Here is a 25,669-nt window from a genome sequence, read left to right as displayed (position 1 = left end):
TTACATTCTTGCACTCGATGTCTGCTTAGACTTGTTTATTAGGATTCACTTTTATTTGCACGATGCATGTTATCGTGTATACGAGGCTCCTGCGAGAATTTTGTCAGTGAATTAAACATCAGATTTATATATAAAAAAATTAATTTGGTGGAAAAAATTGAAAAAATGAATGATGATTTCACGCATCCATCTTTCCTTCAATTCATTCCTTCTAGTGTCCATTTCTCGATTGCATTTGATCGTCAAAATAATATTAGTGGCGATAATCTTGAGCTTGTCTCACAAGAACTGGCATGAAATTATTCCCAGTGGTTTCGTAACTTTATTTGTAGAGACTGTTCCCCTCCGCTACTTTGGGACAACGCAATTTGTCAATTGTCAATTGGGACAGTGTAGGATGTGGTTTTTTTTTTAAAAAAAATTATTAAAATTTAATATATTTGGTATATTTTGAATTGTTTTGATGTTAAAAATAATTTTAAAAAAATATTATTAATATAAATTCCAACATAAAAATTATTTAAAAAAAAAACATGCTTGTTTTGCATTGGAAATCTGAATCTAAAATGTCCAGCTGTATGTTTCTGCATTGTGATAATGATTGTGGCAGTCGTTAAAAAAATATTTTAAATTATAATTTTTTTAAAATAAGTTTTTTTAATGCAAAATAAATAAAAATTATATTATTTTAGATTTTATAAAATAAAATTTTGAAATGCAATTATTGCACCATGGCCCAGTCACAATTTACAGAAATTTTGAAATTAATATTTTTTATTTTTCCATCTTGATTTGCAGATATTAAAATTAAAATTTAAAAAATAAAAAAATTATTTTTTGTATATTGACAAGTAAAAAATATTTTTAAAAATTATCTTTATCACAACATTATAGATTAATCTATGTAGGGGATTTAATGCAAATCACATTCTATTCAGCTAACCAAATAATTGTTCTTTGTGGCTAGACAAAAAACACAAGCGATATTAAATTATCTCTAACTAGAGTTTCTTGAACATGTATAAGTGACTTCATGCTCATGATTAGATAAATTTAGTTTATATTTGGTATTGTGATACGGGAAAATTTTTAAAGATATTTTTTATTTAAAAATATGTTTAAATAATTTTTTTAAATGATATAAAAGAATAAAAATTATAAAAAAATATTAAAAACTATCCATTTAATATTTTTTCAAATCAAATAAACTTAAACAATATATAAAACCTAGAAAAAATGGGAAGTGCAGGAGGGAAATACATCCGAGGTCTCACTCTTGCCGGCTTTATGTCCAGGGTTCTCGGAGTCGTGTCGTGCTAGGTTTCACTCTCCCCTTCATCATGAGAGGTGGTTCTCTCAAAGCTGTCAGGGGCGTGATCTTTCTCCCATTTCCTGAGTCAAAGAATTGCTCCAAGGAGTCTTTTCTACCATAATCATTACTTCCTTCTTCATCCCACATGATGGAGCAGTCATGTCATTGTGCCATCTCCTGCATAGGAGTGGGTGTTGGTTAGAGGCCTCGTCATAAAAAAAAAATTGAAATCTTTTTAAAAATAACAGCATGGTTTTTATTTATTCATTAGAAACCGAATTTCCTAATAAAAAACAGCAATGATTAAAAGAAAAACTTATTAAAAATCAAGGGATTTAAAATAAGTGAAAGCATTTGATTATATTAGTGAACAAGGGCGGACTCATAAATTTTTCATGTTCTACGCTATTAAATAAAAATATAGTTGTTTTAAGATTAATTATTAATTTATATATATGATTTTTTAAAATTAATAGTAATGTTTTAATTCAAATACATTACTCGGCATATTAAAAAATAAATTTAAAAGTATATAAAATTAAAGTAAAAATAAAAATAAATTCACTATTAAAATTACATCATTTGATGTTTTGTGAAATATAATTTATTTATAATTAAATTTAAATTGATATTATAATAACCCTCGACCGAGATAAAATAACAATCCCATGTCAACTGAAAAACAAAATAATTAAATTTTCATTTTAATTTTTCCTTCCTTCACTTGATACTTTCTTAGATTAGTATTTTATAAGTTGAATTCTGTAAATTTACAAGATTATCCTCCTACTTCGCTTATTTTTTTCCTTGAATCTTTTTTATATTTTTTCCTTATTTTTCTCTCTTTTTCTCTTGCCTTCTCTTTTCCTTCTTTTTCTATTTTACTTCTACTCAGTCGATAACATATAAAAAGAAAAAAGAGTTGATTTATTTTATTTTTTAATGGCAAATAATCATTTTACTCTTAATGAGTCGTTTTGCTTTTATTTGACGGTATTTTTTTTCTTAATGAGTCATTTTGCTTTTATTTGACGGTATTTTTTCGTCAGCACTATCAAACTCCATTCATCCTAAAATATTAACCAGATTTTGTTTGATATATTTTAAAATCTCTCGTAAAATTTCAGCTCAATCTAATGATCATATTAAAAATTATGTTAAATAACGTAAAACTTGTCTAATTGTGATTTTTTATCAAGTTTCTGGATTTCTTAAAAAAATCTGAAATTTTAACCCAAGCTAAAGCATTATATTAGAAAGCTCCATATAAAGTTTTAATTTTTTTGATAACTTAAATAAAAATTATAAATTTATTTTTATATAAAAATAATAAAAAAAATATTAATAAAATCTTAACAGGAGCCATAGCATACCTAAAATTTTACCATGCCTCTGCCCCTCATAGTGAAAGTATTTTTTTGTACTCTAATCATTGCTTAAAATAAATAAAAAAAGATATTTCTTGATTTTATTATGTAATTAAAAGCTAAACAAATAATAAAAATATATTTTAAAAATAAAAAAATTGAATTTAAATGAGTATTCATCATCAATTAATTATTATTATTAAAAAAATTAGCATTCTAATAAAATTTTATCATATTACCATCCAATATGTAAAAATTGAAGAGCAAATGTCCAAGTATGTCACTTAAAATATTTTCTAAGATTTATTTGTTTTTATATTTTAATTAAAAATTTAATTTTTTATTTTTTATTTAAAATTAATAATTTAATATTTTTATATTATTTTCATTCGTTGATATTAAATTAATATAATTTTAAATAAAAATATTTTAAAAAATTACAGAAATTACCAGTACCTGCCCTTAGAAGAAGGGTGGGCGCATTTGTGCAGACTTTGTTTTTCAAGGCGGGAATGACACATCATCAGCCCTTTTTTTAAAAAAACAGTTATAAGAGTTTAGCTGGAGAGAGAGAAGCGATGATAACGCCATCCCCTTCTCTTACATTTCCCTCCTCAGCATAAATAAAAACACGATCTTTCCCTCATTCTTTTCTTTTTATCTTTTAGTTTTTGAGAGAGAGACCCAGTAGATCGAAATCTTCCATCTTCTATCTCTCTCTCTCTCTCTTTTTTGAAGTTCGGAGAAGATATATAAGCTCCTCTAATGGATTTGCAATAACACCCACTTTGTTATTAGCCGTGCAATTATGATTTTTTTTTTTAAGCTTATTGGCTGGGTGTGTGTTTTGATAGTGTCAGTCTTTTGGACTCTTTGAATTTTGTCAATGGTGTCTGTCAAATGATTGAATCTATGGGAATTCTTGAGTAAATGAGATAATAGGATGTGGGTATGAGGTAATATTTATTTATTTTGCATTTTCTTTCAATCTAATTTGATTCATGGTTTTTTCTTGTTTGATGATTTGATTAATTAGGTTTTAATTTGTTTCATGCTTTTATTAGTAAGTAGTCTTGATTTTGAGTTTGATAAATTGTTGGGATTATTGCTTGATCTGGCGATTAAAACAAAAGACACTTTCTAGATCCGGGGATTTTAGTTTAGTTTGATTTTTGGGTTTTTCTTATTTGGTGATTTGGTTAATTAAGTTTTAATTCGTTTCATGCGTTATTAATAAGTAGTTTCGATTTTGAGTTTGATATATTGTCGGGTTTATTGCCTGATCTGGGGGATTAAAACAAAAGATCACTGTTTCATCTTGGGGATTAAATAAAAAGACACCTGTATGATCTAGGAGGTAGTGAAGCACCATCACAAACCCCAGATCTTTTAGCAGAGAAGGTAATTGTCCAGTTTTAGATTCTGGGACCTACGTGAAATAACATATAGCCCTGGTACTGATATGTAAAACAAAAACATGTTTGATCTGGGACGCTGGTGAACTTGAGAGTTGAGAGCAATTTTGGGCCTTCTAGGGTTTTGATTCCTCATGAACTCATGGGGGCCATGGAGAGGGCATCTTTTTCCTGTTTAAAAACGATATACCCAAGATGGAGCAGATTGCAATGATCTGGAGAGAAACAATGAGAGAGACCTTTGTAGATGAGATGATCTGGCTGAAAGCCTTTTTAGGGCTTCTGCGGCCGCTTTTCATCTTCAACAACAATCGGGTATTGCTAACTTTCCTGTTTTTATTTTTACGGTTCAATCTTCCAGTTCCAAATTCTCATACCCTAACTTGCAATGCTCCTGCGCCTAGCACTAGATTTATTGTGAGGAATGGCATATGATGTTTATATTTTAAACATCTCTATTAACTGTCTCTGAAACTTGATTTTGCCTTTTTCTGTTTTGGTGTTCAAACTTGGCATTTAACTGCCTTGTATGAAAAATCTAATTGCTGATGCCATAATAAATGTTGGATATTTACAATTATAATGCTTGGATGGATATTATTTGCAAAGACATGTGGAAGGATATTGTTTTGCAAAGGCAAGTGGATGAGGTTAAAAGTTATTTAAAATACAATGGTCAGCCAAGGTTACGCATCTGACCTTCATAGTCATAACATCCTGATCAATGGCCATTGTAAGAGAGAAGGATCCATGATGCAAAACATTGACTCCTGATATTCCACTCTTACAGAGTCCATTGATTAAGATGTTATAACATTGTTCTGAAAGGATTTCTTCTCAAAAACTGCACATCATGTGTTGTGCAAGATCTCAATGAAAAAGGTTTGGATCTGGTATCAGATGGAAAAATTATACTGTGTTTCTACGAGGGGATTCTCAAAATGGGAATTTCAATCGAAATATCTTTTTCAGCTCAGCAGTGCTGTGGTGGTCTTTCTTTAACAACAGCTATGCTGCTACAACTCATGTAAGTTATTGTTACCCAGTTTTTCCACCTTAAGAACGGTAGAATCTACTATTTCCTTTTCATAATGGTGATGTGTCTTGGCTCTAGGTCATGCTGTAGGTTCTCCTGAACATATGGTAAAAAGTGATCAGTTAATAGATACTGTAATAAAAGTGGCAAAGGTTTATTGTTGTTGCTGGTTGTTTCTGATAAATTTGCATGTTTAAGTACTCTTTAAGGGTTTATTTTGGGGACTCCTTTTGTCGAATTTTAAAGAAAACAACTCTGCTAATTCTCTACACGTCTCCTTCGATCTTGAGCTCTTGGTCTATAACTTGTTTAATGTACTCAGATTGATGATTTGACAATGACATCTGATTCTGTTTATTGTGGGATCTTTTTCTATTTTATTTTAGCCTCTTGAATTCTTTTTGAAGTTTGATGATCGAGACCATGTTGCATTACAGGATACAGATTCTCACTTCTGTATCTCAATTATCTGTGTCCTGGTGAGATACTTCTCATCCGTGAAGAGATAAGTCAAGTTCAAGAGGAACCCTTTTCCCCTTGTAATTGTGTGATCTTCATGTAAATTCTGATGAAGATAGAATCATAACTTGAGAGCAAACTCTGAAATGTTATAGCATCGATTATTTCATCTGAACAGCACATGCATCTTTCTATCTGATCATTGTTCACATTTGCTATGTTTTGATCATGTAACTATGTGACAATCAAAAAATGATGGGCACGTGCTGCTTAATCAACTGAAGTTAGCTTGTCATTATATGGTCTTTTATGTTACAACTCGAAACCCATATATCATAGCCAAATTTAGTTGCAATCAGATTAAAGACCATGATATTTACCAAAAGTGTTGTTTGTTGTGTTGTGTGTATACATGCACCCACTTTCTTCCGTTAGTTTATTCAGCCTTCCCTTTACATTGATGTTGATAAAAAATTGAGCCCAAACATGTATGTGTTGCTTTACTCATGAGATTGACTACCTCTTCTGCATTCATGTGTTGTATGTGTAGGTGCTGCAGAAGGTATGAGGTGATTTGAAGGTAAAAGAAATGGAATGAATTCAATGCCTGCGATGAACATGGGAGAGATCTTATAGTTCAGAGAAAAATTGTGGAGTCTCATTGAAGATTTGGCGATTTTATGATTAAGTTTTGCATGTTGGATGAGTGTCCAATAATTGGCCCTTAATTTGTTTCTAGTCAGCAGAGGTGGTCTGCAGACAAGTAGTTTTTGGCCGATTGGCTGCTTCTATCTATACATTTTACGAATGAGATTTCAATTGACCAAGGTATTGCTCAATTTTTTATCAGACTCGTTCATTTTTTGGTAGTTATCCTGGGTGGCGAGTTTGATGAAGCATATCATTATCCATCATTCATTGTTTCAAGCATGTGCCATCACGGTAATGTGAAGGCTGAGAATTTTCGAAAACAAAAAGGGTGGGTGGGAAATCGGAATCTCTCCTTTTAGAATTTTGCTGCGAACAACTCATGTCTACCATTCATAATTTTGCAGTTTATGTTTAGAAGTTGCCAATCAAAAGATTCTGGCGGTAAATGTTAATGCATCGAGTAAAACCGACTACTCCTGCTTGGAATTTGAAGATAGGCTGTCAATATCGTTGTGGTCATAATTCCATGGTTCCATGTAATTACAGATATAGGGTGGGTGGGAAAAAATGTCCTTGCATTCTTTCTCCTGTTCTATCATGAATGAACACTTGTAGGGTAGAAGGTATGATAAATCCCCGGATCTGAAAACGGCAAGGGAGAAACAATTGACCTAAAAAAACTTGAGTCTCCCATTGATTGGTTATTTGGTAGGGTGGTAAAAAATATTTTTTAAAATGTATTATTTGGTAGGGTGGTAAAAAATATTTTTTTAAATGTATTTTTTTTAGAAATATAATTTTTTATTTTTTTAAAATTAATTTTTGATATTAGAAAGTCAAAATAATCTATAAAAATACAAAAAAAAATAACTTAAAGCTAAAAATATTTTTAAAACAAAAAAATATGATCCAAAACCGTGTTCTCAAATACTCTCTATCTTGAATTAAATATAAAATTAAAATGCATGGATTTTTCATTATAGCTGCTAACAATGTGTATCATTATACATTTTACTATGGATTTATAATTCATAATTTTTTTTTTATTTTGTTCTTATTTTTTTTTATGTGATTGCATCCTTTCTAGGCCAAAATCAAGGGCAATTGAGTTGAATTTGTCAATTATAAATAAAATTAAAAGACAGAGGATCAAAGTAGAAAATACACCATAAATGAGTAATGATTTTAAAATTCATGCAAAAAGTATAATTCAATCCTCATACTTTAAGAATTATACATATTCACCTTGATTTTTTTTAATTTAATTTTGATATAAAAATTTATTTTAGTTATTTTTTAGGTTTTGGTTCAAGAGAAAGAGGTCATTAGATTTCAGTGGTAGAAAGAAATTTTATTAACAATGATTTAGGCATTAAAATAATTAATATTTGTGTAAAATGGTTCCATTTGATAAAGCTAATTAATATTAAGTATTTTTTTACATTTAAAGTTTGTTGAAAAAAAAATTGAGCTTGTGTAAATTTTTTGTTTCAGGTTAATTTGAATTTTTAGGATGATTTGTTTGTTTTTTATGTCACAAATAAATTTATCATAGTTTCTAAGATGTTTTCTATATGTTTTGGGTTAAAATTGATTTAAAAACAGGTTTTTAAGTTAAAAAATCTTAAGTCATAATTTTTCAGCAATCATAATTGTCAGACATGTCTCTTGATTTTTTTTTTAACAAAAATATTTGAGATAAATGATGTGATGCAAAAAAATAATAATAATAATCTAAACACATGAGCCCTAATGAAATGAGCCATGCGGGCTAGTCTGGCTTGCCATATTTAGTAGCATTTAACTTTTTTTTTATAATTTTTTGAAATTAATATAAATTTTTTATGTTTTTTCCATAATATCAATTATCCTCTCCTTTTGATTTTGTTTAGAGATATTTTTTTAAATGACAATTATTTTGTTGATTGTGCATTTAAATTTTGAAGAGGTTTTTTTTATTCATCTATATTTTTTTAATCTTTTTGTATAGATTAGCTTTATTTTTTAATATAAAAAATTATTTTTAGATAATATTTTTAATATATGCAACCTTGTATAATATTTTTTATTTTATTTTATTCAAGTAAATCAATGTGTATGTCTATTTCTATTATTGTTTAATTAGATAAAAAAATAATTTTAATTAATAAGATTTAGCAAATACAATCAAGTAAATATCCCGTCTTGCAACATTAAATATCTTAAACCATATCTGTTTTTTATTTTTTAAATTTTACTTTTAGTTAGCATTAGTATTTTTATTTATTAATACATATAATTCTTGATTCATTTCATTAAATATATATATAAATTTTATGATATGCACTTACAAACTTTTTTAGTGACAAAAATGCATTATATATATATATATATTTTAATAAAAAATAAAAATATTTGAACCCCGTGGACATAACAACTAGGGCAGATGCACTTTCTCACTTTCTTTCCTTTTTTTTTTTTTGAGAAGCACTTTATCATGGATGGAGATCCTATAAAATCTTGACTAAATAAGATACATATTCTACAGGTAAAATTTATTCAGAAAAGAGGAACTCTGCTCTCTTGCTTACCCACCAAGGCCAAGAAATTGAAGCCCCGTGATCGGTAAAACCTGAATCAGGCAAGAAACCTAATAGACTAGCTTAACTGTGTAAAGTCATGTAATTAGGTGGCATAATTAATGGGATTTGAGAAATAGAGAGAAGAAGAAGAGAGTGAAGAGAGAGTAATCCCACAATTGTGAGGTATTTGTGATAGAGTAAGTGAGGTGTTTTCTCCTAATAATAGAGAGATTCTTAGTTGTTCTCCTATTATTCGAGAGAGGTTGTATTTCCCACATTACTTAATGAAATCCTTCTATACTTGTCTGTGGACGTAACCCAATTGAGTGAACCACATAAATTCTTGTGTGTTCCATTTCTCATTTTATCCTGTCTCTTACCTTTTGTCTTGTCAGGTTTACATGTCAGCATCCTAACAAGCTGGAGTGAACTGAGCGAAGACATTCCAACAAGAATCTATGTTAAAGACTTGTCTGTGGACGTAACCCAATTGAGTGAACCACATAAATTCTTGTGTGTTCCATTTCTCATTTTATCCTGTCTCTTACCTTTTGTCTTGTCAGGTTTACATGTCAGCATCCTAACAAGCTGGAGTGAACTGAGCGAAGACATTCCAACAAGAATCTATGTTAAAGTAAAAAGCAAAAAAGAAGAACAAATCCATGCCAATGCTAAGAGCTTTTCTCAAGTAATTGGATACTTCGACTAGTAGTGGCTCCACTTCCAATATTCGTGCCACATGGTTTGTGTAACTAGTGAACCCTTCTACCTCTACTTGCTTCATTGTTTTAACATAGGACAATTCGGAAACACTATCCTGAAATCTTTAATATCATGAAGGGATTAGCCATGGAGATTTGAGTTGAAGGGACAAATCGGATGAGCGCGTAACGCAAACTACTGTCTGGGGGAAATATGGCAGCCAGAAAGATTAAAAATAGTTACACTCTTAACGTTTACTTTGCAAGGTATTTTCAGGATATATAAACACAATTTAGTTCCAATTATATATATATCTTAATGTATTTTTAAATTAAAATATTTTAAATAAACATCAGCTTCCACAATCGCAATGCCAACGATTACCAAACCCAGTAGCAAGCATGCTCTTGTGTCTTATAGCATACCTAATTTCACCTAGTCTCCACGGAATAATACCGAAGGACAGAATCCTAACATGAACAAAGACATTAAATTACACAGATGTCATCATTACTCTTCACACCGCTTCAATGAATTTGATAGAGGTACATGTTTCCACGGAAAGAGGCCAAAAACAATCATCTTTGAAATCCTTTGAAACCCCTACTCAATGCAACTAATGATTTTCGAGAACCACTAGAGTATTGGATTGACAATGCCGTTAGATTTCTTAAGCAGAGGATGTAACCAATCTGTTAAAAACATCAGAGACATGCCTCATCGTAGGCCTCCTTTCAGGGTTGCTATGAACACAAGCAATTGCAATCTTCAAAACGGCAACAATCTCTTCTTCTTCCTTATCCACATCAGGAGCTAAGTACGGATCTAAGACATCTACAAGTGGTTTCTGCTCTTCAATGCAAAGCTGGATCCAGTGAACGAGATCCATCTCTGAGGTACCGACACAGACCACTGGCGACCTTCCTGTGATCATTTCTAGTAAGATAACTCCACAAGAGTAAACATCCCATTTTTGTGATGGTTTTAGAACTTTTAGTGCTTCAGGAGCCTGGTAATAAGATACCAAGTTTGTAGATGAAACTGTGGCAACTTCTGAGCTTGGCTCACCCTTCTGTTGCCTCTCTTGTGGTTTTTCCAAGGTAGATCGATTAGATTCCCGTGTTGGGGACCCTCCAGCAATAGTAGCAAGTCGCCCAAGTCCAAAATCAGAAATGTGTGGTTCCATGTTCTGTCCAAGAAGCACATTACTTGGCTTCAGATCTCCATGAACATATTTTTTAGTGCTGAATTCATGAAGATAAACCAAGCCTCTCGCAATTCCCTTCATGATTTTCAACCGAACAGACCATGATAATGGGGTAAATGACACCATTCCAGGCTTCCCTATTGACATTTAGAGAACTAAAACTTTCAAATAACAAAAATATAAAACAAACAAAAAAATACTACATGAGGAAACAAAATAAAAATCAAGGGAAATGAGGCAACAGAAAATTTACTCTGGTGGCAAGATGGTTTTTGAAACTTACCATGAAGTGCTGTGTCAAGACTTCCATTCGGTATGTAATCATAGATAAGCAACTTCTCATCAACAGACCAGTAATATGCTCTGAGAGTCACAACATTAGGATGCCTTAGCTTGCCAATTGCTTCCACTTCCGTTTGGAATTCCTTAAATCGTTGAGAGCCTCCCTCGCCCAATCTTCTCACAGCTAAAGTATACCCATCTTCAAGCACAACTTTGTAAGCAATCCCAATTCCACCCTTCCCTAAAACAAAAGCAGACGCTTTAAGCAGCTCATCCAAATCAAAAGCCACCTGCGCATCCAGTGGCACAAGGTCATACTGCTCCACGTCCTCAGATAGAGTCTCGGACTCATCCTTCCTAAAGCGCAAGCACCCTTTCCTTCTCTTCCCTCCCTTGTCAAAACCATTATCATTTTCATCCTTATCCTTACTGCGTGAACAAGCCCTAGAAAAACAATACGAAAACAACAATCCAACGAGGCAAATCCCAATGACATCACTCACAATTATCGCAACAACTGCACTCTTACTCAGTCCTCTTCCTTTCTCACTCTTTCTGCCACTGTTATCTGAATCTCGAGGGGGGAAGTTATTAGGCAAAAAAGGGATTGCTGAAGGTGCACTTGCACCGGCGGTATCTGAAGGACATGGATTTTTCAATGGAGGGCCACAGAGACCAGGATTTCCAATAAATGCTGTAGGACCTCTGTTCATTAGAGCACCATTTTGAGGTATTGGACCGCTCAAATTGTTATATGTTAGATCAATATAAACCTTCTCAGGAAGGTTTCCAAGGCTAGCTGGGATTGAACCAGTAAAGAGATTGTGTGACAAGTCAACAGTTCCTTGTAAGCTAGACAAATTTCCCATATCACTAGGAATTGAACCATTGAATTTATTAAATGAAAGATCAAGTTTTTCAAGAGAAATCAAACTGGCACCAAACCCAACTGGCAAAGAACCAGTGAAATTGTTTTGGCTAAGATCAAGGACCCTATGTCTCCTGCATTGAACAATTGACGTGGGTATTGATCCATTGAAGAAATTCTGGGATAAATCCAAGGTTTGGAGGTACTTGAGCTTGCCAATCTGATTTGGCAAAGACCCAGAAAGGGAATTCCCATAAAGGACCAAACTTTGGAGTCCTTGAGCTTGAAAGAGCTCAGCAGGCAAAGGGCCGAACAACCTATTATTCCTCAAATTTATATGTCTAAGGTCAGAGAGTGACCCAAGAGCAGAAGGAAGAAACCCATAGAGTTTCTTCTTTGGAATACTGAGAGACATGACATTAAGGTCCCTGCATGTAACCCCATTCCATGAACAAGGGTTGTCATCAGAGGAGTTCCAGTTACTCAAAGACCCTTCTGGGTCTTCGTTAATAGACTGCTTAAACGACAATAGTGCATACCCTTCACTATTCAAAGAAGTCACCAGACTGTAAGAGTTAAAGAGAACAAGAACCAGCAAACTCAAAGAGAACATGTCCACAAACAAAGTGACCATTGGAGGGTGCAAAATGCAAAAGTGGGGCTTTAAAGAGCTTACCTTTCAGTACGCAAAAAGCCAAATGAGAACGAAGAAAGCTTGACAGAAGCAATGAAGTCTCTCTCTCTCTCTCGTTGTGTCATGTGTGTGTGGAGAAGAGAATGAGGAGAGAGAATGGAGTGTGAATGTGAAAGGCAAAACTCAAGAGAGCGTGGAAGAATGGTAAAGGTTTTCTTTAGTACCAGGGACTGCACCTTGGGAAGATGGATAATTTTAGTGAGAAATGAAAAACAAATGGGGAACATGAAAAAGTAGTTGAGAGTATTCAGATTACATAGAAAATTAACCTAATTATCTAATCTATGGGGCAGTGCAGTGATGTTTCTTCAATCTTGGAAAGCGACTCCATGTAATTAATAACACGAGCATGCTCTTTTTCGCTTTATGGGCAGCTCCCTCCATATTTTTCTCATCTTAGTTTTTGTAATGATGAGTGGCACTGATTATAGGATATTAAGCACCAAGAAAATAATGATAAATTATATTATATCAGGAGATATTGCAAAGCCTGATGGATATTTTTTCCTTAAACCTAATATATTTTCAGATATTACATTTTTAAGATGATTGGCAAATTTATAATCTTTGAGAGATTTTAATTATGATTTTAGACATTCTTTAATTTCTTGAAAACAATTTGTTTAAATCTTATTCTTACGGACACAATAACAAACCCGTTGTCTGTAGTGTTTGACAGCATATATAATTCATAGTTGTCTATAGTGTTTGACAGCATAATTCATAGTTGTCTGTAGTGGATAAAATCTGAATTCATAACTTCAATAGTCCAACATTTAAATCCTGAATCAAGCTAGACCAGGAGATGGTAATGAGAGGGGCCTCCATCGTTTTTGAAATATAAAATTACGAACATCTAATTAAAATTAGAGAATATTGATTCGAGAACATTAACTTTCGCAAACAGTTGGGAAACTAGACAATCAGGAAAAAAAATTGTAATATATTAACATTTGGGTTTTCACCAACCTTCGTCTTGAAAATCTAAAATCTAAGATATAATATCAGTCTTGTCTTCATGCTTGTAATTTCTCTTTTTGCGTGGCTCTCGTGATTTCAAGCTATTTCAAATTGCATGTGGATGTTATAAAAAGAAAGGGTTTCCCAAGCTTCAGCAAACAATTAACCATTGCGTCTTGATAGTAATTTATCATGTATCTGACACTACTTGTAAGAAAAGATGAAACAATAACCTTAATTTCCAGCATCAGAGCCCTCGGTATCACCCCTCGAAATACTCTTGTTTCTTAGATTATTTCGATTTGCTTTGATCATGTAATCGAGTCTATCTCTCTCAACATTCACATATGCACCAACTAAAAAAAATAAAATGAAAGTTGTAGATTATAAACTATAAAAATAAGTTTTGTTTCTAAAGAGCCACTGTATATATGAAAATAGCGAAGCGTATATGAAATAATTAATTATTAAATTTCAAGAGTCCCATCTCGTTGCACCCCTGGTCTTCGGCATGCTCCGTGTCTTGGTATTGAAGAGCAAGTTATTTTCTACGGGCCTAGGAAAAGAAAAACATGATCCCTCTATTTGATTTTTGGGATCTACATTACTTATAACAACTGTAGATAGAGTCTTACAGTGTTGATGTTCCTATTTCTTTATTCTTTTTATTAGAAATTAAAAAGTGCATATCAATTTGTCTGGTTTCAGGAGATTGATGAGCTTTATGGAGAGACAGAGACAAAGAAACTTAATCAGAGGCATGGAAGGACACGCTCGGCTGAAATGCATATCATGTCTGAGACAGTGAGATGGTGTAAGACTATTTGAAATGCATATCAAATATTTGCAATATTTGATACTGAGCAGAGACGTAGGGACCGGATAAATAGAGAGATGAAAGCACTGCAGGGATTGATACCCAACTGTCACAAGGTTACTGATTCTTTATCCGTAATTTTGACTATATGTTCCCGGATTCCGGTATTTCTCTCTATCTTTCATATAGCAAAATCTTAAGAAAATACTGCGAAAAGAACATGCTAAATGGTTGAAAGGTAGCTGCTATAAAGTGATCGGATGTAAGGTATAGGATCTTTACTGTTGTTTTATATTTTTGCTAAAATCATAACTGTCCAGATCATGCCCTGGTGTATATTAGTTTTCTTCGGGCTGAAGGACTAAATATCCACCTCATGCTAGCCAGCGATGTGTATTGCAATATTGGACCTCAACGATGCTTTAATTTCTCCATCATCATCATGGTTATTGTCGTCGTCGCAATCATCATTATCATTATTATTATTATTATTAGTATTGCTATGATTACTTTTATTATATTTTGAATCGTTTCATCATATGTCAACTACAGGAGGTCATATCAAGTTAAAACCATGCATGCTAAGAAGTTTTGAGAGATTTTTTGCATTCCGTTGATCATTTAGAGAGCTATCAAATTCTGGCAAGCTTAGCTAGTCATCTTTTCCTCTAGGAATCTTGTCAACGAGTTTGGACCTGAAATCTTTCAATGAATTGTTTATTTCTCTGTAGCTGTGCCCAAAAATCTCATGCACCTGCATCTTATTTTGCTCATAGAAAGCTGGTATTGTCGCACAGCAGGCAAAGACTACAAGGAATAAATGAAAACACAAATCCAATCAGGTTCAAACAAAAAAATCGATAAAGAAAACTCCATGGCCGTACCAAGGTATGCAAAAGTCATGGTGCTGAATAGGGATCCAATAAATGACAAGATGTAAAGCCCAGCTAACGTCTGAAAATCAAGTGCATAATTAATTTGCAATTAAATCTATAATCCAAATAGATAATGTAGAGAATTAAGATGGTCAGCAGATGGAGACTTGTATACCACAAAAAAGGTTTTTAAACCTTTCTGGCCTGTTGATGTTCTGTAAAATGTAAGTATAGTCTCGTTAATTTGATCAAAGAAGAATCTGAATGCTGATTCTGGCAACCTTATTTCGTTAGAAGTAGGAGGATTCCTGAATTGATGAAGAAAACAGTAACATATGGAATTTCAGAAGTACAACATTGCTAGGACCTCTATTTGTAGTTAGTTTCCCCTATGTTATAGTTTTGTCAATTTCTCTCGAGAAAATATATTAAAGATTGCAAATTTAAAATTATAAATTTCAGAGTTATTAATTTTAAGATTTATAAAATTAATCAAGATACATATAAATTAATTCAGATATCAATATTAATAAAAAGTGGAAATTGAAATTTTATTATAATTGTTATAATCAATGGGCATGGTTAGAGTCATATCTTGTCAATTATAATTAATTTGTAAGGGAAATTGACCAAAAGTAAAACAAAAAGATTGACTTTCCACTACAAATATAGGAGGCAAGATAGGATTATATATCACAAAAATAAATGGTTCTTAAACAGGCACTTTACATTAGAATATGCTAACAATAACTTGTTACCTTTTGATGAGTCCTGCACTCTTGGACCATGTGAAGAGGGTGATCATCAAAAGCATGAGAATGTGACAGAAGAAGGTTGCTAAAGAGTACTCTGTAAGTTCAAAGAGAACCCATAGAACAGTAACACCCCCCAGGATCCCTCCTGATAATGTCTTGTTCTTCCACGACAATATGTCAGCAACTACAAAGGGAACCAAATACACAGCATTAGAGAAATGAATCTCAGACCTCATGAACAAACTAAGGGGAAGATATGTGCATGTATTACCCTTTCCCCGTCCAAGGACGGCATGCATGTCACTTCTCATGATTGTGTTGGATGCTACTACCTTAATCTAATTCACCAAAAAGAAAATATCCCAGCAATGCAGCAAATCAGGTGTTGCAATCATCATTCTATAAAAAAGCCGTGGTTAATTCTATTAAATTTAATCTTAGAATAGAAACAGTTGATGAGATTGAATAAAGTACCATGGCTTTGGCATGCAGGAAAGTAAATGCCCTTCGCGCATGAAAAGTTCAATAATTAATTCAATCAGTTCATCGATCCACGCACGAAGAAGATCTTCGTCCTCGGCAGTGATCGGACAAGTGAATTAATTAGAATTAATGTCGATGGAGATTTTAGAGTTTAATATCGCTTTTGATCATGGGGGGAGCAATTATGGAGATTGAACTGTAAAGATGAGATCCATCAAATTAAATTTCTCCACGGATTATGCTAATTATTTAAGGTAATTTATTATTACTGCATCAAGTGAGAATTTAAACACAAATGGAATTCACGTTCAATTAAGCCATTCGCTTTTGTACTCCAACACAAATACATAATATCGATATAATTCGACCTTTTGAGTATGCTAGGATGAAGATACTAAACATAAATGGATGAAATGAAGTAATTCAAGTTCAATTATTTGGGCTATGAAATTTTGTGTTATCTTCTGTGTCTTAATCTTTTAAAGATTGTCACATATGCTCACTTAATTGTGGTTCGTGATTGAATTTTGAAGAATTTAATTGTTAATGTTGTCTGTTTTGATTTTAATGGTTCTCGAAAACATGACCACTTATTATTATAAATAATATCTTACATCATCTATTGTTAGCCATGAAACTATCTATAATTAATCATCAAGATATACATGAATCTGACACTTTATATAAATATTTGACATTAAATAAAAAAATAGCCTATAAAATATATAATATACATAACTCATATTCATCATTATTGAATGTTTTTATAAAATATAACTTATAATAAGAATGGGGGGGTAATTTCATAAAGGATAAAAAAACCCAAGATAACAAAAAATTATGTCATGTATAAAATTTCTTTTTAAAAGATCTCAGTTGATTGTAAAAATATTCAAGTTTTTATTGGGAAAAAAAAAATTTGAATATCAAGCCAAAAAAAAAAAAATCTGTGTAATCCCGGGCCGGCACACTAATTTGCAGTGCATTTTTCTCATTGTTGAGCAATGAAGATAAATTAGGTAATGTTTGGGAGTTTGTTAAAAATTATTTTAGGTTTTTTTTTTGTAGCAATTAATTACTCAATTAATTTTTTTTTCTATTATTTGTTGTTAGACGTCTGTCGCTCCGCTTTCATCTCCTTTCCTCTGTACTTTCCCTCTCTGCAATACATATTATTCTTTTGTTTACCGGTTTACCGGTGATTATGTAATTCGACGAGTATAATCCATTCTCTAGCTGAACTCATCTCTACTACTTGAAGAACATCGTTTAAAATGACGCTAATTCTCAACTTTAGTTTTTGGACAGACACCGATGGAAAACCCATGTTGGGACTGGTTTTTAATTTTATCCCTGCAACTGGGTTTCTGCCATTGAGGATCTCTGTCAAAGTTGGTTTCCATGTGAAGTGATTTTTCGTTGATTCAGTTGACTCCTATTGAAAGTAGAAGCGGTATTCTCCTTTTCGACTTGAAAATGAAAGCTTAGAAACCATTTATTTCACATTAAATCGGTTAAGCATTATCGGTTAACCTGTTTGGTATGGAGTCTCAAATAGGATTAAGCAAAATTTAATTTCTTTTACTTAAAATTAATTTTTTATATTTTTAAATCATTTCGATAAAGTAATTTTTTAAAAATAAAAAAATATACATTATTTTAATAAATTTCTAAATAAAATTTATTTTCAATTCAACTGCTACTGCATAAAAAAAATAATCAAAAAAATTATTATCGAGGAGTTGGCTTATTTTAATCTCCTACAGTGGATGAGTTTCGCTGGCTTCCTCACTGGCAAGAAATGACAAAATTCAAGTACCTTGTTGGGTTTCCTAACAAGTACATTGAACCAGTCGGATTTACAGCTGTTCTGCTCTACTCTATAATCTTTGGATTCACAATACCTTTTAGATCCATGAGAAGGCCCATTGGAAACCAGAGATGCACAACTTGGAGCGGCCTTCTGCCATCTCTCGCCCTCCTTGAAGGAACCACACCAATGAAAACTTTGAGCAAGCATAGTTTGTAAGAACTAGTTTTTTTTATCGCCATGGCAGGAGATAGGCGGATGTGATATTAGTACAACTATAATGCTAAGACATCGCATGGAGTGCAAGCGGCCAGTATAACTATAATTCTTGGAGGCAGTGTCAAGAAGTGCACAACAAATATACACACAGAAAACACTGGCTATTTCACATCAGACATGATATAAGATCATACATGCGTGCTTGTAGCTCTCTGAGACCATGTCAGTTTCCTCTACCCATCTTTCTCCAATGATATGCCCCAAAAGCTTTAGTCATTGACCTAATCAATTCATAATCAAGCCTTCTCAAATTCACCAGTTTGTTGCTGCTGGGGGTAACTTGCACTGGTCATTCCAACGCCTTCATTCTGGTGCTTCTCCCATCCACCAGTATCAGCTCTCGAGTGAGCCCAATAGTAAAGGATTGACCCTATCAGTGATAACAATGTAAGAGCTGCACCGGCAGCAAAGACACCTCTGCGGAGTGTGGCACATGATAAGTCACCCTGACGAAATAATCCTCGGTATTTGGTATGATATGCATTCCTTGCTGATCCAGCTAATAAGCATGCCTCGGCTCCCAAAAAGCTTAACCTGAAGATTTCTTTGTTAAAATTCTTGATTTCTCACGGATGATAAAGCGAAATGATTGGCAAATTGAGCTAAATAGGTATGTCGTTTCGGGGGAGATCAGTATCATACATGTACCATTCAGGTGTGCTAAAGATAGCAGGCATGAAAATAAATTGGAAAAAATGTTGTTCAGGTTGGTTTTACCTAAACTCTGAATTGTCCTACCAAGAGCACCAAGCTCTTTAACAGTCAGGTAGAGAAATAAAGAGTATGCTGTTTCACAAGAAATAACAAATTTACCCACATCAATTATTATGAAGATTCCTAAATAATAATCTTAAATCCATAAATCTTGAAGATTAATATATTTCCTATTTTTGTTGCTTAGTTCACATGTTGCCGCTTGGAGACCCACAAGTTCAAACCACAGAAATCAAATATTCGAAGATTTTGGCTTCATTTGTCGGTGGAACAATAGACCCAAAACCCAATTAATCAACCATGTATATATAAAGGACCGGTCTAGACCGTTCAAATTAATAATACTGAAAAAAATGATGATAAACAGAGAAAATAAAGACAGGGAATTTGAAGGGATGGGGAGGGAGAAAATGGTAAATTTATTTTACCAGGAAAAGATGAAGAAGACGATGGCACAAGAAGTGGAGCAGCTTCCAGTAACAAGGCCTTTTCCAAAGCAGAGACACCTAGTAACGCCATTAACAATTATTTGGCTAATAAGTAGCAGCCCAAACGCAGCTAATCCGTACACGGTAGACGCGTCCGTATCATAAACACAGTAAGTCCTCTCATCGTACTGATCAGGCACCACCTTAGCCTTCACACAAAACACGCAAGATAAATTTAACAGAACAGATAAAAACGAAAACTCAAAAATCGAGAGAAAGAGAGAGATAGTTACGGTGCTGCGGCGGCTTTCAGCGCCGATGGCGAGGACGAAGGCGACGAGGTGAAGAGAGGTGATGATGACAGAAATGGAGATTGAGACCGCCATCATTGCTGTCGCTTTTCCTGCTAATCTCTCCGTGTGTGCGTGTCTCTCTGTTATAGTGTTATGCAAACTGTTTTTTCTCTACCTAGTAAAAGCATATCTCGCTTGATTTTTTGTGCAATTTCATTTTTGCCCCTAAATATTCCTCCATGTTTCATTTCTGTTTCTTTAGTTTAAATGTATCCTGATGTTACCCTTTTGGTTTGCAAATCATTCCTGCAATTACCATTAACAAACAAACAGCCTACTTTTTAATTTAATCTTTGATTTTTTAATGAAATTTTTAAGTGTTTTTGTGAGATATCGTGATATATGTCTAAGATCAATTGGGACTAATTTGTTTTTTTTCTTTTTGAGGCTCTCTGCAGATGTTGGCCTTCTACAAAAAAAAAAAAATTCTGGAATTGGGAGGGAAAATGAGACGAAAATGAAATAAAAAATGGGAAGAAAGGGCTGCTTTCTGCTCAATAGCATCTGGTGAAATGGAAACTCTAAATAATGGTAAATAATAAGCTATTGGATAGAAGTGGGATGCACTTAAATTTATAAAGGGCAAAAGTGTATTTTACGTTTTTTTTAAAGGTAGTTTGCCTTTTTTTTACGACTTTTCTGTTTTGGGGGGGCCTGCTGTGCTTTTTTGGATATAAACCAATATTTTTTAGTTTAATTAAGAGCTAAATTATGATTATAATTAATTGGGGGGTTCTGATCTGGTGTGGTCAAGAACACGGGTTTAAGGTGCAAATAGCCTAAAGATAGGGTTGTTGAGGGTTTTGATTGAAATTCTGGGTATTTCGGTGTGAGGGTATGTAAGAATGTATGGATCGGAATGGGACCTTTTACTGGCTTCTGTTGACTAGCGTGTCTCGTCAATAGCTGGAGCGCTGTTGGCTTGTCGGGATATTGTAGAAGCTTGATTTCAATAGCTGTCGTTAGCTGCATGAGCCTGGCGTGTGCTATTTTTTTTTTTATATGAACATAAAACTGAAAATACATCTATGATTAAATAACAATAACAAAAAGCGTCCCTGTAAAATTATAACCAAGCCCTTAAGCCCGACTAAAAAAATTTGAGTGACAAGAATAATTGAGTAATTTAACTAACTGTTCATAAAATTATATATAAAAATGCATCTAGAACTAATTAACAATAATAAAAAAAATCACTAAAAATTACAATCAAACCCCTTAAACCAAGAATAATAAATTTGCATAGTAAATATATGTGCGCAACTCAACCATTCATGAAAAAAATAAAATTAACATACAGCCCTAGATTAAAAATTTTAATTGTTTATTCTTCAAAAAAAATATAGTGATTGCAATGTTATTAAAAAAAAATCCCCAAACCAATTAAGAATAACAAATTAATTATGTGCAAAGATCATCTTAACTCTTTAATAAAACTTTAAAAAATAAAAAGTAAAAAGATAATGGTAAAAAAAATAAAAAGTAAAAAGATAATTTTACCATGGCCCCAGTACCCATTTCACTATGAATGTACTATAGTGAAAAACCCATCTCTCAAGTTTCACTTACTTTTTTCATATTCAGTTCCTCTTTTTCAGATTTCAGTTCAGACCACTAAAAATAAACTGTAATTTTTATAAAACATAAGGATATATATAAAAAAAAATACAAACACACACCAGTTTGTGAAAAAAAAAAATGTGAACTAAAATAATTTTTAAAAAATTGGAGGGAAACACTGTCAAGGCAACTATTAAATTCCGAAAACTTCTACACTAGTGAATTAAAGATTTGATTGTACAAATTCATTACATTGCATCATAGCAAACATGACCCAAGTATATTAAGAAATCCCAAAATCAATGATCAAGAAAAATTAAATATCTTGAATCTCTTAAAGGCACAAAAAGATTAATGAGTATCTTCATTGCACTGAAATCATTCTTTAAATAAGTTAAAAATCTGGGTTTTATATTACCAAACGAACCTTTTTTCTTACACGAGGACACTGGAAAGACTTTGAAACACATTACATCCCATGAATGATGGGTAATAACTACCATAAACTGCTTCGAATGAATGAAACTGGTTTCTCTACCCAAGACCCCGCCTGGAATACACAAAGAAAACAAGAATAATAATAACAATATATATATATATATATATATATATATATAACTGTATTCCAACAAATCTGAAGAAGAAGAAACAGGCAGGTCTTTCAGGCCCTGGTCGGTTCTCTTCCCACCAAAGCAAGAGCTGTTATTACACAAGTTGAAGATGGGACTTCTAGTTATAGAAAAAGTAGGCTACTCAATGATTGTAGACCATGGCAGAATCCATGGAAAAGAGACGTATTGTAGAATCTGTAAGCACAATCTGGATTGAATTAGAGGCACTAAAATATGGCCATGCCACAGCAGTTGGTGTTAAAATGGCAGGGCTAGTGGGCGATACACAAGAATACAAGTGGGGAAAAAAATATCAGGGACCAACGTTTCAGCTAATCATAATGTACAGATAACAATACCATTTCAGTACATTACTCCTCATGGACATCACAACAGTAAAGTGTTAGATTACATAAGTGAGGCAGGCTCAAACTTGAAAACACAACCTACAAACATCCCCTTCCAGATGTTGAATAAAACACTACATCCTAAACACGGATAATCAGGACAAAAAAAAGTGCCTGGTTTATCATGACATACCCATTATATAAAACATTGAAAAGAAGCAAGACGTATCTTAGTTACACTGACAGCAAAGCCAAACCACCTCTTTACCCTGGTTTCACTCATCAGACCTTCAGCAGCATATCCTAACTCTATATTTTTTTTTTCTATTCACTATGCTTGAACCTTATTGCAATTGCAACCCTTCCATTCTAAAGCATTCTCAGCATTTTTTTTCACCCCCCTTTTCATAAATTATTAAAGATAACAGGAAACCTACTAGAATATGACCACCCAAATCCACTTATCATGATGGTCTCCAGAAATTAACTCACATGCCAGGTGTGTGCATGTACCAATATAAAACTGGGCTTCACTTGTATAATAGCTGGAGTAGTGTGGTAACAGTCATATCTCGGTATCAACTGCGGCAGAAAAATAGGAAATCTGGATGGTTGACCTGAAGCAATCTCAACCATTTATCAGCAGCCTGGAATAGTGAGTTTGACAACTGATGGTCACATTCACCATTGGATGTCCACAAGGACCCCTGGAACTTGTAGGATGCGAGACCAAAAACAGGCAAGGACATCTCAGACACACCATCCACTTCATTGGAATACGTCATTACAGGGGCCTGAGCACTTCGCCCACCTGCCAAGAAAGTTGGCATGATGAGTCTCATTAAAGTAGAAGAAAATCTTTATTTGATAGAAACATGTTAAGCATTTAGATTTGTCATGCTGAAAATTATTCAGGTCCAAAATTGTTACAATGAGAAATAGGGTTGGTACAATGACAGTATCAACAAATGCTGGTGCCTATAAAACCATAAGATTTGACTTTCATAATACCATCACACTATTTCATTCAAATCCACTGGTCTTACAAGCATCATCAGCATTGTCCCGATTGCAGGTATTCTAGACTTCCATTGAGAAATGAAATAAAGAAAAGTCCAGTCTATAAAGGATTAGGGTAACAATGCCTATGCTAAAAAGGGTGGCAGCAGAATAAAATTATAATTTGGAGAGAAGCAGTGCATACTTACTGAAAGTTAAATTAAAAAAAGAACAAAAATGCATGCTTTTAATTCATTAATTTATGTACTCCTTCATCCACAGTTATGGTCCTCCTTTCCCTTTTTGTCTCAAGATTTATGCCCGTCTCAGATAGTCTAAGAAATGTTATTGTTCAATTTCCTGTAATATGCTGTATTCTTACGTTGACCACATAGTAATCTTAATTTTTTAATACCAAAAACCAATCCAAGGGTAAAGCCACGCTCCATTATACATCAAATGGCAATCAAAGCATTAAATGCAAGATCCTAAAAGATGGCTTTTCATATGGAAGTGCTTTTAGAGGAAGGGTTGGTAACTTTGCAATATAGTTAAAATAGTTCTAATTTAGGAACATCTCTAAGAGTAAGAGGCCCACACATAAGATCTAACTAAAAATATCAACAAGCATAATAAAAAACTAAAGACACCAAAAAATAATACATACAGTTACAAATACACAATGCAACATAAAGAAATCAGCAGCCAAGTATATTTCATTACCTTCCAATGAGGTATAGAGAGAATGGAATGTCAGGAAGCAAGCATCCAGATCTTTTAAGGTTGGTCCTGTTGGTATTCTGTAAATTGGGTACCTATACAAGTCCATAAGGAACTATAAGCCATGTGTGATGATAATATTCGAATCAAATGCAACACTAAATGTTGAATACCAGGCCACAGAAATCCAACTTGAAGGTAATAAATCACAACTTCTTCGAGTCTTCAGCTCAGGGAAACGGAAGGCAATATCCGATATCTGAGGCGGTAAAAAAGAGTTCAGGATCAGGTAAAAAGAGAGAGAGCCTAAAAAGGGAACCGTACTCATAAAAATATGCATGGATTTCTATATCTGAAAAAGGACACTGGATAACCTTATCAGCTAATGGTACCCGGCTGTAGGGAGGGTCTTGTTCGAGATACTCAAATAGCAAGCAACCTTGAGAACTCACATATTCACCCTCATCACTGAAGAAATCCTCTTGATGGGCACCACGTTGATCTCTTAATGATAATCCATCCATTCTAGGAGGCAAGTCATTGGTTGCATGAGAATGATTCCATCGTTCCCTTGAGCATTTCAGTCCTCTTTCATGCTCATAATCACTGCTTCCATCACTACTTGAATCTCTAAAATCACTGTCACTATCCTCACCCAATTGTCTGCAACGAGAACAAACTTCAGTTCTACCATACAATCAGCCAATCCAAAAAAAACGAACATGTAAAAAAATGTAGGAGAACAAGATAATATAAGCTGTAATATGTTCAGTAAAATAGATTGTATCTGCATTGGCCTGTGAGCCATTTCTAAATCTAGTTAAGCAAATGAGACAAGTTGAGTACTAGCTATTTGTGCCTAGTGACAATAACACTAGGACACAAACATGATACTGATTCTGAAACAGCACGTGTAGCCTGGTTATTGAAAGATGAGGCATAAAACAATTTTGAAATTTATCATCAGGAATTAGGTTGTAGGGGATACCAGAATATGACTTTAGAACAGAGCTAATTTGTAATAAGTTGAAATCATATCATTTGATAAAAAAAATTAATGGAAATATCATGCTAAGTTGAAATCAGAGCTGTATTGGCTTGGGCCTGGGTTCAGTTTTGCTAAGAGTGACTATATTTAAAAGAAATCACACACGAAATAACTTTGTTGTTAAAATGCAATACAACATTTTCTGACACCCATTCCATAACCCACAATTTTGATAGCCCCAAAAAACAAGGTAGTAGCCAGTAACAAATGCCCAACAGCATGAGATCTTATTCCAACACATCAAAACCCAAGAGAAGGCCCAATGCAAACTTCCTGTCTAACAGAATATTGGTGGTACAAATTTAAATGTATAAAAATCACCTTTGAAGACTTAAGACTCATTTTCTCATTCAGCA

General features: G+C 33.3%; 4 protein-coding genes and 1 long non-coding RNA gene across 5 annotated transcripts in view; 1 reads left to right on the top strand and 4 right to left on the bottom strand.

Moving 5' to 3' along the window:
- The first annotated feature begins 3,275 nt into the window (after positions 1–3,275).
- On the top strand, positions 3,276–6,458 carry LOC105124268 (uncharacterized). Its single transcript, XR_842022.1, has 2 exons — positions 3,276–5,891; positions 6,140–6,458. It is a non-coding gene; the product is annotated as an uncharacterized LOC105124268 (long non-coding RNA).
- A 3,356-nt stretch (positions 6,459–9,814) lies between these two features.
- LOC105124259 (probable inactive leucine-rich repeat receptor-like protein kinase At1g66830) lies at positions 9,815–12,904 on the bottom strand. Its single transcript, XM_011024202.1, has 2 exons — positions 10,994–12,904; positions 9,815–10,847 (listed from the first exon to the last, which is right to left on the bottom strand). The coding sequence occupies exons 1-2, from the start codon at positions 12,492–12,494 to the stop codon at positions 10,174–10,176; spliced, it is 2,175 nt and encodes a 724-aa protein (XP_011022504.1). The 5' UTR covers positions 12,495–12,904; the 3' UTR covers positions 9,815–10,173.
- A 2,079-nt stretch (positions 12,905–14,983) lies between these two features.
- Positions 14,984–18,464, bottom strand: LOC105128191 (reticulon-like protein B14). The gene is made up of 6 exons (XM_011029752.1): positions 18,264–18,464; positions 16,233–16,299; positions 15,965–16,145; positions 15,382–15,514; positions 15,216–15,285; positions 14,984–15,138 (listed from the first exon to the last, which is right to left on the bottom strand). The coding sequence occupies exons 1-6, from the start codon at positions 18,462–18,464 to the stop codon at positions 14,984–14,986; spliced, it is 807 nt and encodes a 268-aa protein (XP_011028054.1).
- Positions 18,465–18,495: 31 nt separating this feature from the next.
- On the bottom strand, positions 18,496–20,139 carry LOC105124253 (uncharacterized). The gene is made up of 3 exons (XM_011024190.1): positions 19,969–20,139; positions 19,676–19,884; positions 18,496–19,067 (listed from the first exon to the last, which is right to left on the bottom strand). Exons 1-3 carry the CDS (start codon positions 20,062–20,064, stop codon positions 18,770–18,772), a joined length of 603 nt encoding a protein of 200 aa, XP_011022492.1. The 5' UTR covers positions 20,065–20,139; the 3' UTR covers positions 18,496–18,769.
- Positions 20,140–22,503: 2,364 nt separating this feature from the next.
- Positions 22,504–25,669, bottom strand: part of LOC105124243 (uncharacterized) — a 4,696-nt gene continuing 1,530 nt past the window's right edge. Inside the window, exons 3-6 of the mRNA XM_011024178.1 lie at positions 24,640–24,928; positions 24,439–24,524; positions 24,269–24,360; positions 22,504–23,357 (exon numbers count right to left, since the gene is read on the bottom strand). Of these exons, the coding sequence (XP_011022480.1) occupies positions 23,125–23,357; positions 24,269–24,360; positions 24,439–24,524; positions 24,640–24,928 (700 nt within the window). The 3' untranslated portion in view covers positions 22,504–23,124. The remainder of the gene's footprint in view (positions 23,358–24,268; positions 24,361–24,438; positions 24,525–24,639; positions 24,929–25,669) is intronic.

This window comes from Populus euphratica, unplaced genomic scaffold (genome assembly GCF_000495115.2).
Source record: "Populus euphratica unplaced genomic scaffold, PopEup_1.0 scaffold1.1, whole genome shotgun sequence".
Classification (NCBI taxonomy): Eukaryota; Viridiplantae; Streptophyta; class Magnoliopsida; order Malpighiales; family Salicaceae; genus Populus; species Populus euphratica.
The sequence above is the reverse complement of the archived record's forward strand: the minus strand, read 5'-3'. Positions and strand labels throughout refer to the sequence as shown.

Excerpts from the sequence above, each read along its gene's own strand:
- LOC105124259 (XM_011024202.1), bottom strand. The coding sequence starts at position 12,494 with ATGGTCACTTTGTTTGTGGACATGTTCTCTTTGAGTTTGCTGGTTCTT. Across the intron at positions 10,848-10,993 it reads TCTTGACACAGCACTTCATG|GGAAGCCTGGAATGGTGTCA; the intron begins GTAAGTTTCAAA and ends AAATGTCAATAG.
- LOC105124253 (XM_011024190.1), bottom strand. The coding sequence starts at position 20,064 with ATGATGGCGGTCTCAATCTCCATTTCTGTCATCATCACCTCTCTTCAC. Across the intron at positions 19,885-19,968 it reads CTGAAAGCCGCCGCAGCACC|GCTAAGGTGGTGCCTGATCA; the intron begins GTAACTATCTCT and ends TTTTGTGTGAAG. Across the intron at positions 19,068-19,675 it reads GTCTTCTTCATCTTTTCCTG|GTTAAGCTTTTTGGGAGCCG; the intron begins GTAAAATAAATT and ends AGAAATCTTCAG.
- LOC105128191 (XM_011029752.1), bottom strand. The coding sequence starts at position 18,464 with ATGCTTGCTCAAAGTTTTCATTGGTGTGGTTCCTTCAAGGAGGGCGAG. Across the intron at positions 16,146-16,232 it reads CGTCCTTGGACGGGGAAAGG|TTGCTGACATATTGTCGTGG; the intron begins GTAATACATGCA and ends TTCCCTTTGTAG. Across the intron at positions 15,286-15,381 it reads GTTTAAAAACCTTTTTTGTG|ACGTTAGCTGGGCTTTACAT; the intron begins GTATACAAGTCT and ends CTTGATTTTCAG.